General features: G+C 42.3%; 1 protein-coding gene across 3 annotated transcripts in view; it reads right to left on the minus strand.

Annotated features, from left to right (window-relative positions):
• The window catches only part of LOC134795286 (fatty acid synthase-like), a 504,205-nt gene that overhangs the window by 426,974 nt on the left and 56,018 nt on the right, over nt 1–21,213 (minus strand). For 2 of the 3 annotated variants that reach the window (XM_063767083.1, XM_063767082.1), the window contains exons 14-22: nt 20,831–21,040; nt 19,863–20,605; nt 19,381–19,523; nt 18,693–18,813; nt 17,786–17,985; nt 17,038–17,448; nt 16,477–16,814; nt 15,673–16,068; nt 13,100–14,902 (exon numbers count right to left, since the gene is read on the minus strand). In XM_063767083.1, coding sequence (XP_063623153.1) covers nt 14,543–14,902; nt 15,673–16,068; nt 16,477–16,814; nt 17,038–17,448; nt 17,786–17,985; nt 18,693–18,813; nt 19,381–19,523; nt 19,863–20,605; nt 20,831–21,040 — 2,922 coding nt within the window. In that variant the 3' untranslated portion in view covers nt 13,100–14,542. Of the gene's footprint in view, nt 1–13,099; nt 14,903–15,672; nt 16,069–16,476; nt 16,815–17,037; nt 17,449–17,785; nt 17,986–18,692; nt 18,814–19,380; nt 19,524–19,862; nt 20,606–20,830; nt 21,041–21,213 lie in introns of those variants that run through there. The other variant, XR_010144800.1, reaches the window with a different exon arrangement.

A 21,213-nucleotide genomic window follows, 5' to 3' on the forward strand; every position in this document is an offset into this window, starting at 1 on the left:
GAATCACTGCTGTCCCACCATTTATGTATATTGATATACTTACAACAATTTGTAACAAATTAACTTTACTATAGAAAGTATTACGCGTTATTTCTGTTTGTAATGTTAATTGGATTATAAATTTTACTTTTACATACTATAAGGTGAACCAGGATCTATTGAGGGTGCGCCATGTTACGGAAATTTGTTGGTACTAATTTCTAGCAATGGCAACAATTTTAATAATAGACAACATCTACCCTCTATGATAGTTGTCAATATTGACAATGTAAACATTGCTTTGTCTAGTTTCGTGTGAATTATTATTAGACTGCAATAATCATGCCGAAAGTTTTAGATTTTACAGAGAAAAAGTTGTAAATAGTGTATATAGTTATTTATTGGAAAAATAACGTGCGGGAGAGAAATTTCTTCCATTAGAAAACATAACGAAATTAGCACCTGAATTGACGGGTAAGTTTCAAACTTATGGACAAATGTCACTATAGTCAGGTCGTCACGATTTGGTTGATGTCTTGTAATAATTTGATTTGTGTATTAGGTGTATCGCATGCATCGGCATCACGGATTGCTAGCGAAGGGCGTAAGGGCGGAATTAAACGACCAAACCTAAAAAAAAAGAAAACAAAAAAAGAAAATAGATTTGGGTGATTTTGATTTATGTGTCATACGTCGTAAAATTCACGAATTTTATAGCGTAAAAACCGAAGAAATATCCAAACATCAAACTTCGCACTTATTAAAGTTGTCGGAATAAAACAAAAATCATCTGCCAATTTCCATTGTCCCCACTATACAAATTGTTGCTATATAAAATTCAAAACGAGCGCCCTCTTGACAATACTCCCAAAGTTCTGGTTTACCTATAGTTTTGAAATTTCGTATGTCTATTCAGTAAAACTTAATGAATATGATCGCATATTTATGACATTACATTAGAGTAGAAAAAGGCATACGGCCAGGCTTACGTACTTCTATGGATTTAAAAGCAAACGTTATACCTAGACAGTAACTTTCATAAGGTTAATCCTGTAAATTAGGGTTTAAACAAAAAAGTATTAATATTATAATCAATATTACCAATAACCCAGTCACAAACAAAACTAATAGAATTAGCCATAATTATCATTTGAATATAGTCATGTTTAATCATTTTCCTAAAACTGATGAAAAAGTACCCACTAGTTCAGTTTAAATTATCAAAATTTAGTAACCCTATAAATAAAGCAATGAGCACATGAGCAGGTAATGCAAGTACCTACTTAATGAAAAAATTGACAAGGTCATCCCACTTAAACACAAAAAAGGAACAATTATAAACCCGAAATTATACATAGTATGGAGCCGTATCTCTTACTTTGAATTATCTAACACTCGTATAAATATCCATTAGTTGTGGGCGTAACGTACATTTAGCACTCAAAAAGCTACTGCAAAGAGGCGTAACGTACAAAAAAAAACCGGGCAAGTGCGAGTCGGACTCGCGCACGAAGGGTTCCGTACCATATAAAAAAAAAACAAAAAAAAAAGCAAAAAAAAAACGGTCACCCATCCAAGTACTGACCACTCCCGACGTTGCTTAACTTTGGTCAAAAATCACGTTTGTTGTATGGGAGCCCCATTTAAATCTTTATTTTATTCTGTTTTTAGTATTTGTTGTTATAGCGGCAACAGAAATACATCATCTGTGAAAATTTCAACTGTCTAGCTATCACGGTTCGTGAGATACAGCCTGGTGACAGACGGACGGACGGACGGACGGACGGACGGACGGACGGACGGACGGACGGACAGCGAAGTCTTAGTAATAGGGTCCCGTTTTACCCTTTGGGTACGGAACCCTAATTACCACATATTTAATAAAATTTCCGATGCAAAAGGGCGTATCGCACACAAAGTTGGGAGTTACGCAGTTGAATTCGCAGATCCGGCCAAATGCGTTGGAAAATTGTGTTCAAGCATTGATTTTTCATAGGGCTTAACGGATATTTTTTCAAGTTATCGAGATTTTAAATATATTATTCGATAGAGAAAAAAATACTGAGTATAAATAACTGCATTTTCGCAATTTTGTCCCTTACGCCCTTTGAGCCTACGGTAGTCGTTATATACAGTTTTGTTCAGAATTCCAAGCGCTTTCGTTCCGTATTTTGAAAATTTCGATATCTCTTAAAAAGTTGCCTTTACGACCCAATTTTTGCACTATGAGCTTGCAACAACAGCTTATCACAAGGGGCGTAAATGACCAGGTATAAATTAGAAATTCATAGATATTATCGTAAAGGTTACCGCTAAATATAAATATTGTTGTAAATGACTTACATGTCTTTTGTCGTCCGACTACGGCAACGCAAAAGGAGGGTTATGATTTTGACCGGTATGTATGTATGTTCATCTGTTCGCTCATAACTTCTAAAGTACTCATTATAATTTGATAAACGATATGTCATTCGAATCGTCTTAATCGTCCGCTGGTTATAGGCTATATGACGTCACAAAAAATGAACACTGCGCCCTCTAGAGGTCATAAAGTCACGAACCAAAAAAATAAAAATAAGTAATGATGACGTGTTGTATATCGTTTGAAAGAGCTCAATTAGCACATTTCAAATATATAAATATTGTTAGCTTTTGCTTTCAAAGCATTTACGCTAAAAGATTTTCGGCAGTTATCTTTGTTCATGGGCGGTCTAGAATGCCTAATAAATAAATAGTTTTATGGGTCCTTTATTACTAAAATGTAATGTTTGCTCTTCAAATTAAAAAACCTCAGCTCGGTATTTTTCAACAACTATCATCGTTTTACTCGCAGTGGAATTTCTTATAGTATATTATACATATAATTTCTTATATTCTATAATATCGTTGTTTATCGACTAAGTGCCAGTTGCACCAACCACATTTGACAGACTGATCAACATCAGCCGGCGCGCCCCGGTGCTTTATTATGAAACTTTCCATACATAAAAATTTAGCGAACTCTTTAACGATACGAACAGTTTGGTGCAACCGACCCTAAGCCAATCTGTGTAGCGAATGTCCTATAAAATCATTCATTCATTCAATTGTTTCATAATCGTTCTAACAGAAAATATTTTTAAACGTTTGAAATTATAAATTATTGCAGCTAAAGGTAACGGGGTCTAAATAACACAGAAATTACTACTTAAATAGGAATTTTCAAACCGTATTTTAAAATAAGACCACTTGAAATAGTGAACCAATTACATATTACCTATTATAACATACTGTATAGAATTATAGTATTTTGTTAATTAAGTAAACGTCCAAATGCTTGATAATAATACGCTCATTCTAATCATCGCTAGGCGATCTATTACTTCCCTTGTTATGATTAAAAGCTGTTATGTTATGATTGTTATAAGGCAGTGGGACATTTACTTTACCTTCATTCCCGAATATTAGGTACTTTTTGAGCATGTAATTATTTTGTATTATTTGTGTTTTCTTCTTTATTTAATTTAGGTCTTAAGTTAGGGTTTTACAATGTGAGTATAAAAGTACAATATAAAAACACTTACAAATCATTACAAAAAATATATAAACACATTATCAAAACCTAACCTAGGGTGCCGCCGGCAGCGGGGCAGGGCCCAAGCTGCCGGTAGTCAGGGCCGCAGAGTGAGGAACTGACGTACTATACGCGCCGTGTCCAAAATTACTGCCTTCTGCATCTGACCCTTGATCCAACCACCCAGCGAGAGTCTCTCTAGGTGTTGGGCGAGACTCTTCGCTATGAGGCCATTCACCAACACGACTATAGGAACAATCATCGTAGAATCAACATCCCACACGGCGGTTATCTCATGAGCTAAGTCGAGGTACTTACTGGACATGTTCTTCTCGGCCTTCACGAGATTCTCATCATGGGGGATGGTGACGTCGACGAGCACGGCCCGGCGCTGCGATCGATCTATCAGCACGATTTCAGGCTTATTGGCTACAATAGTTCTGTCAGTGATGATAGATCGATCCCAATAGAGCGTGGTACGGCCATTTTCGAGAACTGGCGCAGCTGAGAACTTCGCGGTCCACAAGGCCGTATAGCCAAGGCAAGCTGCTGGTGAATAATTCTGGCTACGAGATTATGTCTGTGCAAGTACTCGCCGTTAGCAAGATGAAAACAACCGGAAATAATATGCCTGTGTTTTCTTTCATTTCAGCCTATATACGTCCCACTGCTGGGCACAGGCCTCCTCTCATGCGCGAGAGGGCTTGGGCTATAGTCCCCACGCTAGCCCAATGCGGATTGGGGACTTCACATACACCTTTGAATTTCTTCGCAGATGTATGCAGGTTTCCTCACGATGTTTTCCTTCACCGAAAAGCTAGTGGTAAATATCAAATGATATTTCGTACATAAGTTCCGAAAAACTCATTGGTACGAGCCAGGATTTGAACCCGCGACCTCCGGATTGAAAGTCGGACGTCATATCCACTCGGCTACCACCGCTTCTGTGTTTTCTTTATTATTACTATATTATCAAAAAAAAAAAAATTATAGCTCTAATCGGGATATACCTGGCATAATCAACTACCGTTTGATACATTTTTAAGCTTCGTAACAGTAAATTATGCTGAGAAGAGTTAACATGTGTACCGTGACTGGTAACTAATACACCCCGAATGTGGTATAAAATAGTCTGATAACGTAACTTACGACCCCCTAATAAACAAGATTCACTAAATTATCAATAATTTCATGGGCGTAAAGAGGCGAAAACAGGTTAAAGAGACTAACACTTTGAGTACTTTTCCAATACACATCAAAAACATTGCTCGATAAACAACAAGAATATATTATAAACATTAAAAAAAAAACAGTTTTTCGCGTCTCCTGAAAAGTAGCATTTTGTCCTTTACGCCAATTGAACCAAAAGGTATCGTATAATCGTAATAATATATATTACTAAAATTAATAAAATCAGTCTTTGTGTTGTGTATCAACAAGGTACCTACATATTATAGTTGCACATGTAAGTGCAAATATTTTCATTGCATTCAATTCATGCAATTCATGCTATGTTGTGGGGGGCGTGGCTAACGATAATCGCAAGCCAACATTTTTTCTCATGATTATACCAACCCGGTGGAGGCCGTATCACCTCAATAATTAAAACAATTATTCTGCTCCTCAAACGAACATATATTTTTTTCAATAACATTTTTAATTTATGAAGTCTTGTACCTATTCAATGTACACCATCATCATTGTAATTGACGTTGCTTGCCACGCTTTATACATCACAAAATTAGCAATACATTGCAGAGAGATTGCATCGAGTCGCATGCGCGCAGCGGTCGCGAACAGATGCGCAAACGATAACGGCTAAAATTATGCCGATACGAGGCGTCGTGAAAATGTCGAATATTGTAAAGTGTAACGTATGTAATATTGTGATTGACGAGTTATTAGCGTTCATACAAAATAAACTTTCGTTAATTGATGATGACACCTTAATTCGTCTGTGTGTCAGTGCGTTTTCAAGTGAGGAAATCAAAAAATCGAAATGTTTATTATTCGAGTCTGTTGTAACGGAGCAGAGAAAGATCTTGCGTAAAGATAGGGGTAAGGAAGTACGAGACCTTGAAGACATAGTGTCCTTACTTAAATCGATCGATCCTGAAATGGTGCCAGTGTTTGTCGCACGAAACCTAGAGAAACTGCCACCGTTAAATTTAGATCACCTAGACTGCACGAAACTCTTGAAGGACCTGGGTAAACTCCAAAGAGATGTGGAGTTAGTTAAGACTACTTATGTGACTAATCTACAGTTTGAAGAGTTAAGAATCGATATTCACAACATGAAATATGCGTCTGTGCCTCAAACACCTTTCGGAAATGTAAATGTAAGACGTGGGGCATGGTTGCATGACAGTGGACCAGTTGGATTATCTACATTTAGCCAAGAATCGATGGAGGATAAAAACGACTATTCTGACTCACAGGCATCGTTAAGCATAGCGACACAAAATTTACCAAAAGAACCGTTACAACCGTTGTCTTTTAAATTGAACATCAGCGGTGACAAACCGACAATTGCTACATCTGGCGAAGCAAAATCCGTGGATCGAACATCATCAAACTCACAAGTACATATAAACTCTCAAAAACATCAAAAAACGCCAGATAAATCACCGTTAAATAAAGTGAGCAATAAGAAAAATACGGTTGTCACGGAGGTAGTTACAGCGGAGGCGGTGACGTCAGCGGCAGTGCCGGCCGGTCGAGGAACCGGTCCTAATGTTGATATGCAAGCGTTGCAAGCGGGCAATCAGCTGTCGATGACGCATTCACCTCGATGCACAACAATTAACTCGGTGTGCGAAAATGATAATAGATTATCTGATCGGCAATCTTTTGCCGATATCTTAAAGAAAGAAGGTGAATGGCAAGTAGTCGGGCGCTCAACATCGAAACCGAATTCACGCTATAGGTTTTTAGGTAAAAAAGGTTGTGCTAGCCCTAGTGGCGGAAAGTTTAAGGCCGCGGACTCGAAGTTACCAATGTTTATAACAAAAGTACACCCCGAAACAACTGAGCAAAACATAGTAGACTATATTTACGATAAGACCACAGAACGAATTACGCTAGAAAAGCTTTCAATTAAAAAAGGAAAGGATCACAACGCATATAAGTTTTGGGTACCTAAAAGTAAGCTAGACTTATTTTTGGACGAGTCCCTATGGCCTCAAGGCATAATTTTTAGACGATTTGTGAATTTTAAACACAGTAAAATGGAAGGGACTGGCAATACGGCCCTGGGCGGCGCGACTGAACAATTAAATGGGAGATAAAAACTCTTTATATAAATTAGTTACCTTTAATTGTAAGGGTGTGAAACGGTCGATCGATAGCGTACGACAATTATGTCAAGTATCGGACTATAATAAAAAACAAAACAGGCGACGTGAGCGATAAGTGTAACTATAGGCCGATTTCGCTTGCCACCATAGTAGCCAAGGTGCTTGACGGTCTGCTCAATGGCCAACTAGACAGATGTTTAAAAATTCACGACAATCAATTTGGATTTAAACCAGGCCTGTCGACTGAATCCGCTATCTTGGCATTGAAACAGACCGTCAGGTACTACACGGACCGCCGAACAGCTGTCTATGCCTGTTTCTTGGACCTTTCTAAGGCTTTCGACCTAGTGCACTACAACATCTTGTGGCGGAAGCTTGACGACATTAACTTGCCACCTGACATTAGTGGAATTTTTAAATACTGGTACCACAACCAGGTTAATGTCGTCAGATGGTCGGGATCCTTTTCACAGCCATATGGCCTGGAATGTGGTGTACGGCAAGGCGGGTTAACCTCACCGAGGCTATTCAATCTCTATATTAACGCACTGATAGAGGAGCTCAGTAACACCCGTATCGGCTGCCATATCGATGGAGTTTGCGTAAATAATCTGAGCTACGCCGACGATATGGTGTTACTGAGTGCCTCGGCCTGCGGATTGGCTAAGCTAATTTCTATATGTGAAAAATACGCATCTAGCCACGGTTTGTTGTACAATGTGAACAAAAGCGAATGCGTTGTCTTTAAGGTCAGAGGTAAAGCTACACCCAAGTTTCCAAGTGTCAAACTAAATAGCCATCCGCTACGAATAGTGGATCAGTTTAAATATTTGGGACACATGGTAACCTCTGACCTTAAGGACGACATAGATATCGAACGCGAACGCAGAGCGTTGTCCGTGAGAGCTAATATGATAGCCCGCAGGTTTGCTCACTGCTCCAAAGATGTAAAAGTCACCCTTTTTAGGGCTTACTGTACGACTTTCTACACAAGCAACCTGTGGGCTGATTATACTCATAAACGGTACAGCGCTCTGCGTGTTCAATATAACAACGCTTTCAGAGTGCTGATGGGGCTGCCCAAATTCTGTAGTGCATCGGGGATGTTCGCGCAGGCGCGAGTAGACTGCTTCTACACCACCATGCGCAAGCGAGCTACATCCCTTGTGCGCAGAGTGAGGGCCAGCTCCAACAGCATTCTGAGAATGTTGGCAGGCAGAATCGATTGCCTGTACTTGAATAACTGCTGCTTGATACACGCACGCAGAAATAAATAAATAAATATAGTTATTTTAAGGATAGTTATGTAGTTCTAACACTAGGATAACACTATTTATATTACTAACACAAATGATCCTCGATGGTCGTAAATAAAGAATTTATTATTATTATTATATTAAAGCGGAAACTTCTATTTAAAAACCGGCCTAGTGCGAGTCGGACTCGAGTTGCAAGGGTTCCGTACAAAGAACTATTTTGTATATTTTTTTCAAAACATTATCCCATTGTGGGGGGGGGGGGGGTCATTTTTTGGCTATTTTCTTAAATTACATCTAAACTAAAATATTTAAATTAAAAAAAAATATATATATTTGAGATTCTCAAAAAAAAAAAAAAAAAAAAAAAAAAAAAAAAAAAAAAAAAAAAAAAAAAAAAAAAAAAAATTGCATCTTAAAATAATCTTAAAAAGTGTACTAAATATCGAATATAAGTTATTTTTAAAAGTCGCTGATGTGAAATTCTCGTTCAAAAGGTAGGGACCACTTTGTCGTTTACCATAAAGACGAAATTTTATTGTATCTTTATACAAATAGCCTGTCAGAGAGTCCTTATGGCAAGGATAAAGTGCTACATTTTGATTGCGTACGTCACGAATGTTGGTCAGTATGAGGAGCCTACATTTTATTTTTAAATATACTTACAACATACTTACTCCCACACTATGAAAAGATTTAATGTAATTATGCCTCCGAATTAAATAAATACACTGTAATGGCTCCTCTACACGATGGGCCAACGCCGGCCACTCCAAGGGACGCATTTATGCGTTAGAGGGAGCAAGTGATATTGCTATCTCATTCTACCGCATGGTTGCGTCCCTTGGAGTGGCCGGCGTTGGCCCATCGTGTAAAGGGGCCATAATGTTCATCTAGCAAGCACCTTACCCGCGTAGGTAGACCTCCCCGCGTACGCCGTTCATGCAAAGTTTTATTTAGCCCAATAGTAAAAAACCGTTGTTGAAAATGACCCAAATTATGAATGTTGTCTTGATGTGGCATTATAATAATGTAGACGTAAACTTAATAACATGTTTTTTTTTTTGTGGCAGATACATGATGTTTATAAGAAAAAAAAAATATTAAAAATAAAAGCGGTGGATGAATTTGACACACATTTGATGGAATAACATATTATAATATCCTGTGAAGTACAACACTTCACTTACGGACTATAATTTTATTTAAGGCATTTTAGGGTCACTATTAGGTATTTATTAAATGTCATTATACCCGTGGATAATAATGACACAAAATGCGTGTGTACGTCGGAAGCCACTTTGCTTTTACAGGGAAACAAAGAATTTCATCTCGAATATTTTTTTTACCAAATGCTGTTTAAAAAAAGAAATACCTAAATTTCTACCTAAGCAAATACCTAGGATGACACAAATTATTATTATTAGGTTTGGTATGTGGTCTGGAAACTATATGTAAAAAATAAGCAACATTAATAATCTTATAACTTCAAAAGTTATTGCTACCGGACTACAATCACAGGGCCTACCGCGAAACACGAAAATCGAAAGTTCGGTTTCTGCCTCTCTTTCACTCTTGCGTATTCGATCGATAGAGAGGCAGATAACGAAAAATCGATTTTCGCGTTTCGCGGTAGGCAACCTGTAACAGACCACTGATGCATCAATGCCACAGTGAAAACTTGTCAAAAAACTGTTTAAAGTTACTCTATGGTTTAGGGGTTGTGCACAAATCACGCGAGGTATTTTCGGCTAATATTTGACCCCCCCTCCCCTTGGTGATATTTGGTGAGGTTTTTGGCTACCCCCCTTCCCCACATAACCTCACGTGAATTTTTTTGAAATGTATATATCCGGCCGGTCCAGGCCACGCGCTCCAAAATTTTCAATTAGACTCGCACTATTTTGAAGTGCGGAGTGAAGATTTATGTTTAACAAAACCGAGAATAAGTATCTACTCATGTGGTAGGTATATTCCTAGTTTCGTACATTATAGAAAAATACACGTGAGGTCTCCTTATACCCCCCAACGTGATCAGTCGTGATCCCCCCCTCTACCGAACCTCGCGTGATTTGTGCACAAGCCCTTACTAAACAAACTATTGCTCCACTCTGGCGGCATAACATTACAGTAATACTCCCTATTGTTATATATCTAACCACTAACAGGAATATATATGTTCACGCGCCATTTTGCGGAATGGGGTTGGCAACTGTCAAAGGTTTGCATAGATGGCGCCATCATAGATTGCCCCTTTTTAGGGTTCCGTACCCAAAGGGTAAAACGGGACTATTACTAAGACTTCGCTGTCCGTCCGTCCGTCCGTCCGTCTGTCACCAGGCTGTATCTCACGAACCGTGATAGCTAGACAGTTGAAATTTTCACAGATGATGTATTTCTGTTGCCGCTATAACAACAAATACTAAAAACAGAATGGGGCTCCCATACAACAAACGTGATTTTTGACCAAAGTTAAGCAACGTCGGGAGTGGTCAGTATTTGGATGGGTGACCGTTTTTTTTTTTGCTTTTTTTTTGTTTTTTTTTTTGCATTATGGTACGGAACCCTTCGTGCGCGAGTCCGACTCGCACTTGCCCGGTTTTTCTATGAGATTTGGCTTAAAGGGCTGGCATCCAAGGTTTTAAAAAAACAAAAATTTGACACAATTCTAGGGATTGACAGGGCAAGCTATGATGGCGCCATCTGTTAAAAACTTCCACCGGCCAACCCCATTTCACTAACAGCGGAACTAATTTTTTCATACTATACTGAACTATCACATCACCCTACATAAGAATAACAGCGCCCTCTTGACAATGATCATAATATATTACTGGCCAGGCTTTACATTATTTCTACTTTTATTTTTAATGGGTCATTGTGTTTATAATGATTCATTAAGTAATAACATTAACAACATGCGCTTACAATGCCGCCAGACTGCCATATTTCTATTAACTTTACATAAAGAATGAGAATTACTTCATTGTTCTCTTTGTAATTAAAGTTATAGACAGGATGCTAATGGAATGGGATGATGGAATGCATCATAGATGCTTGAACAGGTTAATGGGGTCTGCGCTGAAACAGATGTCCTATTATTCTATACTATAGAAACCAGGGGCGTATTTAGAAATTTGGCGCCCCGGGCCAATAAGTTTCGCCGCCCCAGAAGTCAAGGCAAAAAACAGGCCAAGTGCGAGTCGGACTCGCGCACGAAGGGTTACGCAAAAAACGGCAAAAAAATCACGTTTGTATGGGAGCCCCACTTAAATATTGATTTTATTATGTTTTTAGTATTTGTTGTTATAGCGGCAATAGAAATACATCATCTGTGAAAATTTCAACTGCCTAATAGCTGTCAATAGGGTCCCGTTTTTAAAAAACAATTTAAATAAAAAAATAACCGGTCAAGTGCGAGTCGGACTCTTGTTCCAAGGGTTCCGTACATTACCCAATTTTTAACAATGTATTTTTTTATGTGGAACGTAAATGAAATGTATTTAAAAACCCGTAGGGGTCAGATCAAAAACTAAGTATATAAGTCCGACGCACGCTTGACTGCACATTTCTAATAGGTTTTCCTGTCATATCTATAGGTAAAAAACTATTTTGTGTAGGTATTTTTTTCAAAATTTTAGATCCAGTAAAAAAAAAACCAGATGTAATGAACCACGACCCCTAGTGTTTATTTAGTAATTACTCATCAGTCCATTAACCGATTCTGGCGAAATTGGTGTCATTCGATAGATCTTATTCAATGTTAATGAAATTTATAAAAATAAAATACGAGGGATTATAATAAACTGTAAATAACTAAAAATGTGGCATTTTTTACAGAAATTTTACGACTGCTCTTGCTTGAGGCCAAGGTGTGCGAAAATTAATGCACAAAACTGACGCAAAAAACCTCGGATAGAAGGATAAAGCAAAAACAGTTCTTTACGGTCCTTTTTAACCCTCGTAGAACATGTGCATCTCCTCAAATAATGCATTAGAATTTATGGCCGCGCAGCGCTATAGCGGGTACAGAGCGCCTGAGACTGTAACATTAAAACGCTCTTGCATATGTATAGAGCGCAAGCGGCGCCCTTTACACTGTAATGTCAGGCAAAGCTCTGGAGGCTTCTTACATTCAGGGCGCCTGAAGCAGGGCCTTTACACTGTAAGCTTTGCACGCTCTGATTTACAGGGCGCACTCCACACTGTAAGGTCGCGTGAATCGCGTTCTTTCAATACAGGGCGCCTGCGGTGCCCTTTACACTATGGGGTCTATATGGGGTCCCTATAAGCGGCATTTGCAATAACGCAATGGCGCCAAAACCAAAACAAAATGCAATCAGCCAGGGGCGGCGACACCGCCCCTGCCGCCCCTGGCGGATTGGCGCCCCGGGCCATGGCCCGGATGGCCCTAGGGTAAATACGCCCCTGATAGAAACGTGACCAAACGGCCGGCCGAGGTCGATTCGAACCGGCGTCACAGAATAAATAATAGTACTACCGTACAGAAAGGAAAAACTTCCTACAAAACCGAAGTTTAACAGCGGTACAGGGTCGAATCATGCTGTCCTTTTCTAATATATATAGCACTATCACTTGCGGCTATTTAGGGTTGTCAAAATTCAAGCTATTATCTTATCTGTGGTCGTGCACGCAAAGGGACGTCAAGTTGTGTCGACCCTAATAATTGCTCGGAGCAATGCTGAGCCGAACGGAGCCGAGTTTGCCCGAAGTCAGGAGTTTCGCACCTCTGCCGCCGTCTTCACCTTCAGATTTCGCCTCTTGCGCCATAACCTCTACCTCTATCTATGCCACCCGGTCACGGTGGCACAATCGTTTCATATCATTTTCTCGAGTGTAAGCAATCTTTGAAAGGCTGGTTGGTCACAGACCATAGGTACCTAACCTACTCTTAATAAATAAATAATAAACTATATACTCTAAAGAAAGTTTGTCAAATAACTGATAAAATAGCTTGGGAATGTCAAGGAAAAAAATTTAATAAAACAATATCGTGAAAAATAATGCACGTTTAATCACAGAGCGCTTGCGCCAAGTCAGTAACAAAATAAATTAGCACAACAACCATACACAGGAACTACCTACTTAGTGCTACCTTAGACTATCGCCGGGCTATCACTCGCGGCGGCGCCGCGCCCGGCGCGGGCTCTGCCCCTCTACCCACGACCTGATCAAAGCTAGAAACATCATTCGTGTGCTGCAATGGGGATGGCAACTGTCTATTTAATTGTCTATGGCATTGCCGAAATTTAAACCTTGGTTTTAGAGTGGTTTTAGCCAAATTCAATAGAAAAAAATACTACTGTCGAGAGCGCCATCTAGGTATGTTTAGTTTTTTACCGGTCTTCCCATTACAATAAGTGGGGCAGACGTAGTTAAGGTTAAAGGGTGGCGAACTAATGGCACGCGTTTTGAATGGTGTCTCGGTATTTTCCCGAGACGTATTTTTGTAAACATTTAATAATATTTTTTGTAATAAATGTTCGCCATGGAAATTTCATACGGTTGATATTATCGTTTTCTTATACATTTAATTATATGTTTCTAGCTTAAAGCATGTTCTGTATCTTCCATTGCCGGGTTAAACCCGAGTAACGGATATTTAGCTAAGATTTAACGTGTAAGCTTGTTTAATCAGGCCATGTGCATGCAACAAGTTTGCTGCTCCACCCCGCCTTATGGAATGTACAAGTATTTGACTCATGATTATCATTTATCAATTTACGCCCCATATAAATAAATAAAATCACATTTCAATAATGTATCTTTACGGCAGATCTATTTTACTGTTTTTATATCTTTGGTTTCATATTAAATTATATATTTTTCAGTTGAAATTGTTATTAGAAAAAATGATTCATATATTATGTTGGCTGATGGAACAATCGGACTTTAACAAATAAAATAACTACAATCGTGTCGATCGGATTACTTACTAAACTACCTATTATGTTACATGTACACATGTATATAGAATTACAATATACCCCGAGGTACTAAATAGAGAGGCCTTACAAAAAATACCTGTCAAGTATAAATAGATAAGTATGGGAGGCCGGGGCCGCACTATCGGGGCTCCACGGACGCTCCCACCCGCTCGGAACGAGTGACAAAGATTCACCAATTATAATTAAAAATTCTCATCGCAGCGGAGATTCGTTAAATAAATTCGATAACAAAATTTGTATGTATTTACACTACGTTTGGGAACCCCGTCGCGTTAAGCAACAAGGTACTTATACAATTAAATATTTTCCTACGAATATCGTCCCTACCGCGTGCGTCGTCGTTACTACATCTATCCTTTTAGGATACTTTTCGCCGAGGACAGGGAAAGGCATTGTTTCCCCGTTCCTCTCAGTAGCGAGATAGCAGAAAGCGTCCGAAAGGATAGATATAATAACCGTTATGTGCGGGAGGAGAGGTGCTCGGGTCCGTTAGTGTTTCGCGAGAAGTTCTGACACGTAGTCGGCGATGGAGCGCGCCGCGTCGCCGGCGAGGATGGTGCGATGCGTGCCGGCCAGCTGCCGCGTGCTCAGCTCGCCCTCGACCACGGCCTTAAGGCCGTAGTCCTCGTCTAAAGCCACGTAGTTGTCCCTCGCCTTGAACAAGGTCACCGGTGCGCGTAGACGAGCGCTGGGCTTGTAGCTGTCGCCGAGCACCAGCTTGCGGTAGAAGCTGTGCGCGGCGCCGCGCAGGGCGTCCCGCTCGACGCGCGCGCCGCCGGCCACGATGAGCTCGGTCACGCGGCCCACGCGCGCCTCCCAGCTGGGGAGCTTCTCCAGCTCGGTCGCGACCTGATTCAAAAATAAAGATAACTTAACATGTGGATGGCTGACGGTGGTGAGTTTTTTTTTAATCGAAAGGTATAGGACGATTAGTGTAGGTTTAAAATTGCTATGCCAAGATTGTTTTTTAAGATACTCCAAATGATGGGAACTAAGTAATATTCGGACTAGGATTCTAGTTATACCTACGTCAGCTGTCGTTTTGACAGAAAAAAACCGGGCAAGTGCGAGTCGGACTCGCGCACGAAGGGTTCCGTACCATAATGCAAAAAAAAACGGAAAAAAATGCAAAAAGAAAACGGTCACCCATCCAAGTACTGACCACGCCCGACGTTGCTTAACTTTGGTCAAAAATCACGTTTGGGAGCCCCACTTAAATCTTTATTTTATTCTGTTTTTAGTATTTGTTGTTATAGCGGCAACAGAAATACATCATCTGTGAAAATTTCAACTGTCTAGCTATCACGGTTCGTGAGATACAGCCCGGTGACAGACGGACGGACGGACGGACAGCGAAGTCTTAGTAATAGGGTCCCGTTTTACCTTTTGGGTACGGAACCCTAAAAACGGAGTTACAGATAATTGTTTTCTATCGTATTTTCTCGGAAACGTATTTGTCACGCTACTTCAGTCAACCTCAGTACTTTTTGAACCGTGAAAATACGATGGAATATGCACTATATCTATATGTAGGAGACCACCGAATGCTACTCCTCTTATTTAGGTACTTTCAAAAGATATTATTTTTAAATATAGAATGAAAATCGTAGACAAACTACCTTAGCCGCGTCTAGGTCCTGGAACACCTGGGCGAAGTACGCAAGCGCGTCAGCCTCGTCCGACTGCGGGGTGCGAGCGGTGCGCTTCTTCTTCCCACGGGTCGTGTGTGTCGCGACGAACGCGGGCGACCCGTCAACTAGGACCAGTCTCGTAGCGCAGCCTTCCTTCTCTAACTGTAGTGCCATCTCGAAGGCAACACCGGCGCCGAACGAGTAGCCCAGCAGCGTGTATGGTGGTTGAGGTTGGGCTGTGCGGACATGCTTCACGTAGAAGCGAGCGAGCGCAGACATATCTTCAAGCGGGGCAGACGCCGCGCACTGCAGACCGTATACTGTGCCCTTCACCGTGGCTGCGACGCCGCGTAGTAAGTCAACTACGCCTTCGATCGGGTGCACCTGTAAAACGAAGCCATGATCAGTATTGGGTACGGGTAAAACTGTCCGTCTAACCGGAATACTTAAACACAAGGGGAAAATTAGATTATTTGAGACATTGCTTCCTTACACTAGGTTGTCATCATATCAGCCCTTTATCGCTCACTGCTGAGCATAGGCCTCTCTTCTAGTAGGTAGTAGGTACGCCACTTGTCCCGGGTTCTGAGCTACTCTCATCCAGAAGTGTCCCGCAAACTTACATAGGTTAGTGGTCTCCAAACTATGACTCGAGTCTGTCAGTTTAGTTCACGAAAAATGGCAAATTTAATCTGGCCCTCAAAAAGGAGTCTGGCTGCGGCCCCCGAGTAATAAAGTTTGGAGACTAGGCAAATAAATTATGTCGGAACTGTAAGCAAAGAAATGTCTCACCATGAATATGGGCTTGTGGTCAGGATTAGCCGGCGGCTGCGAGGGCAGCTTGACGAGCACCTGCTTCGGCATGAGCTCGCCGAAGGTCGCGAACTGCACCAGGTCGTCGTCGCTGGTCGCCGGCGCGCCGTCGGCTGGTGCGGGCGCTGCAGGCGCCGCGGCGTCGCCGCCGCCCAGGCCGCGCAGGCGCGCGAACGTGAGCGCGCGGATCTCCTGCACGCCGAGCAGCACGTCGTAGCCGCGCTCCAGGGTCTGCTTGATCTCGGCGCCCATCAGCGAGTCCATGCCCAGCTCGGCCAGGTTGGCGGTCTCGGACACCTTGCTCGGGTCCTTGATACCTGGAGGTGAATGGAATTTGTGAGAATTTCTATAAGTGCATCCTCGGCTGACTATATAGTATTCTGTCTTTATAAACACTTAAATTTTCACGATTTTGATACGTTTACTATTTTAGTTTTTTTTTGTTTGTCAAGTATATTTAGAAGCCCCTGAATGTTTTTTTGTTTCATTTTAAAAAAGCTGTCAGAGTGAAATGTACACAATTCATTCGTTTATACGTACCAAGGATATTAGCGACGGCCTGCACGAGATCCTGCGTAGGCTTGTCCTGCGCGCGCCGCTTATCGGCCAGCACCACCGACGACGCTACAGCGTGGGGCAACGCCAACAACGTCCCAAGCGTGGTCAGACAAGAAGCAATACGTTGCGGCATGGTCCCACCGACTTCAGTGTCCTCGCTTCCGTGCATGGCCGTCATGATGAGACCGACGTCGCCGATAGCGCCCCACTGGACGGCTAGCGCTGGTAGTCCGTCGGCTTGCCGCTGCTCGCACAGGCGCTCCATGGCGCTGTTGGCGAGACCGTAGTTGCTCTGGCCGGCGTTACCGCGCCCGCAGGATACGGAGGAGAACGCCACAAAGTGTTCGAGCTCTGGCGCGAGCTCGCGAGATGCGACGTCTAGAGCGCGTGTGCCTGTGTACGGAAGACATTTTTAATAAAATTATGTAACAAATATTTGTTAAGAAACTACAGAGCTTGTTAAAATGTTGGCATGTTGCGACCTCTGGTCGGTCTCTGAGCATAGAGTAGTGATTGTAATAGAGGTAAAATTTAAGAAAAATAAACGTGCGCGATGGTTTGACAGCCGAACTATGTGGCGCTGTACTGCGCCATAGGTTTTGTGGTCACCGAATTGTCCAACGTCAACTCTTCACAACCAGATCAGTTATCGCATAATGTAGACTTTAAACATCTTACACAATCAATAGATATTTGGTCTAAGGACGTTCATGAGTACGTTGGCACTGACCGTCAATCTTAGGCTTGGCGCACACTCGGAAATCCTCCGGCGTCTGGTTCTCTAGGAAGGCGTCGCGCAGCACGGCGGCCAGGTTGAACACGCCGCCCACGGGCGCGGCGGCCGCGGCCTGCTGCAGCAGCGTGCGTGCGCCGGCCACGGTGGTCGCGTCCGTCGTCGACACCACCACTTTAATGCCCTTCTCGCGCCATCTGGTGAACAATACTAGTTTATGCAACTGACGCATAATGAGAGGGCTCAAAACAAGAGTATGGTTTTTATGAAACGAATAAGATCACAAAAGCGAAGCGAATATATAAGATCACACGGCTCATAAAAGACATCTAAGTACTTGACAATAAAGACATATATGTGTATATGCTTTGCACACTTGCAATAAAATGTATGGTACTGTAATAGTTACGACAGCAAAATAACGGAATTTTAACATTGAAATGGTGACAGAATACGGATCGTACATCAGTCGTACATATCGTATGTGATGTCTTTAAAAATTGTAAAAATAACTTGTATGACGTAAAGTTGTATGGAAATCTTTAACGATACCTACATTATTTTGAATGATAATAGACTACCACCGGCAATATACTTATCTATCTAATACCCTTAAACGAGCAATTCTTGTTTATTTATATACATATATATTTCGGGGATTTCGGAAACGGCTCTAACAATCTCGTCTAACAATCTCGATGTCTATATGGGGGTTTTCGGGGGCGATAAATCGATCTAGCTTGGTCTTATCTCTGGGAAAACGCGCATTTTTGAGTTTTTATGTTTTCCGAGCAAAACTCGGTCTCCCAGATATGCTTTCAATACACCTGTAAGTCATTTAACTGACAGATATAATATGCTAGAGTAGTAGAGTAAAAAAAGTGTTAAAGTAATCTATTCTTACCTGCGAATGCACCAGGCCTGGTAGCCGGTACGCACGCCACTACGCGAGTTGAACACGAGCGTGCGCGCTCCGTTCTTAGTCAGCCATTCGCCCAGCTCCAGACCGAAACCGCCCAGACCACCTGGCACAAAGTTATTCGTCATTATATCGGACGAGTGAGATATCAGTATCCATAACTCATAACCAGTTCAGGAGGTCTATCGTGAACTAAAAACCATTTTTATTTTGGCCGATTCCAGACCGATTATTATTTTGTTGTAGATTTTTTTTCGTTACATTTGGATATAATTTATCTCTGGTTTTAAAGTTCATTTTGGGCGGAATAAATACGAAATCCCAATTCAGGACAAGAAAATATGTAATTATACCATACGTTTACGTAACACAGTGATGATTTTTTAGGAAATAGGTACAGTGAAATTGTGCTTATTGTGTACAAAATAAGGAACTCTATCTATCAACCAAAATTAATCGAAATCTGGCGAAAAAAAAGCGACAACAAAATTAAAATCGTCCCTGAATGAAAATGAGTGGGAATTCTACTGTTTTGAAACTCCCGAATTTTGCGTCAACTATTAGTTTCTAAGGGTGGTATTCCACCTGTCCAATTTCTTGGTCCAGCCAGTCATTGCATCTCACTCTCTCATTAAGCAAAATGTGAGACAAAAGATAAAATGATATTACTAACCGACGAGCACGTAGCTCTTGCCGGGATGCATGTATGTGCGCGGCATGGCGGACAGCAGGCGCGTGGCGGCGGGCTTGTTGCCGGCCTCCTCCTCGCGCACGCGGATCAACACCTTGCCGATGTGCTTGCCCGTGGCCATGAATCTACGAAACAAACAGCCGTTAGCGAGACATCGAGCTGGCAACGTCGCTATAAAGCGGTGTGAACCACAGACCACTTCAGCTAATAGACAGAGCAAGTAAGGCAATCGAGGTAGCACATAAGTGCTCCCGTGCAAATATGGAAGCGCAACCGCTTATGTTGCGCCAACAATTACGTCCAGTAAGTACTAGCTGGAGTGAATTAAAAACATAAACAAAATTTAAATTTTAGGGGTGTACCTCAGCTGGTATAGTAATGTGTGGTGACCTCTTGCTCTTTGTAAACGCTTCATAATGCGGTGTTTGTGTGAGTGTGTAGTATGTTTTGAAAACGAAACTCACCGGAAGGCCTGCTCGAGCTGGCTGTCGGAGTAGACAGTAGCGGGGAGTGGACGCACGGCGCCGGCCGCGATGCCCTCCGTCACGCACTTGACGACCTCCGCCTTCTCGGGGTGGTCGCCGCGCGCGTCGAACAGCGCGTCCAGCAGGATCCCGTGCACGGTGGTGTTCTTCAACAGCACGGCCATTCCGAGACCCGTGTTGGCGCTGAGATCCAGCTTGCCGATCTCGAGGAAGCGACCGCCTACTGCGAGGCAGCGGAGCGACGCTTGCAGCTTGTCGCCGGCGAGCGAGTTGAGCACCAAGTCGACACCGCGGCCCTTCGTGCGGCGCAGCACTAGCTGTTCAAACGAGCAGTCACGAGAGTTCCCGATGTTAGCGTCGGGGAGCTGCGGGAAGCGCTCGCGGAGGAAGGCGCGCTTGTCGGGCGTGCCCACGGTCGTGAACACGTTGCAGCCAGCGTGCAGAGCGATGGCGATAGCGGCTTGACCCACGCCACCGGTACCCGCGTGCACAAGCACAGCTTCGCCTTTACGTATGCGCCCACGGACGGCCAGAGCGTAGTACGCCGTCGCGTACGCTACGGGGACGGTCGCCGCTTCTTCCAGCGACCACTGCTTCGGCACCTCCCACATGAAGCCTTCGTCGGCCATGACTGTGGTGGCCAGACCCTTAGCCGCAACCATGCCCATCACGCGTTTGCCGGACGACGAGCGACCGCTGAACTCCAGACCGAGGATACATTCCTGCAAAAGAAACGATAATGCTGACCCAAAATTTAAAGATTTAGAAAGAATGGCATTACAAGAGGTCCACAATATAATGTAATAATATCGTGAAAGTTGAGCGGCGCGTTATAGACGCGAAGTAGGTCGGTGTGCGGTCGCTGCGGTGTGGCTGAAGCGTGGCGCAAATCTCTCTCTATTCAGCGAAGCAACAATAAGTATGTAAACCAGTTTGAAGATGCATACCTGTCCAGCGAGGTCTCCAGGGAGCGCGTCAGGCGGCAGTTTTCCAGTGGCAAGCATAATATCGCGGAAGTTGAGCGGCGCGTAGTAAACGCGGCACAGGTCAGTGTGCGGTCGCTGCGGTGTGGCTGAAGCGTAGCGCAGGTCGCTCTCGATCCAGCGGAGGGATGATAAGTCACCGCGGGTCAGGGTGTTCACGTATGCGTGTTCCACCTTTGAGGAAAGAATGGTGCAATAAAAAATAATAAAATTGTAGTTTATTTAACTGCTACATTACAAAAGTAATTAAAATGCGAGTGTTAGAGTTGAATTTAATGCCTAATTATGTACAGTTACATATACTGCTTTATCTACACACATATTATAAGCTCTCTATGAGGGATTGA

This window comes from Cydia splendana, chromosome 12 (genome assembly GCF_910591565.1).
Source record: "Cydia splendana chromosome 12, ilCydSple1.2, whole genome shotgun sequence".
Classification (NCBI taxonomy): Eukaryota; Metazoa; Arthropoda; class Insecta; order Lepidoptera; family Tortricidae; genus Cydia; species Cydia splendana.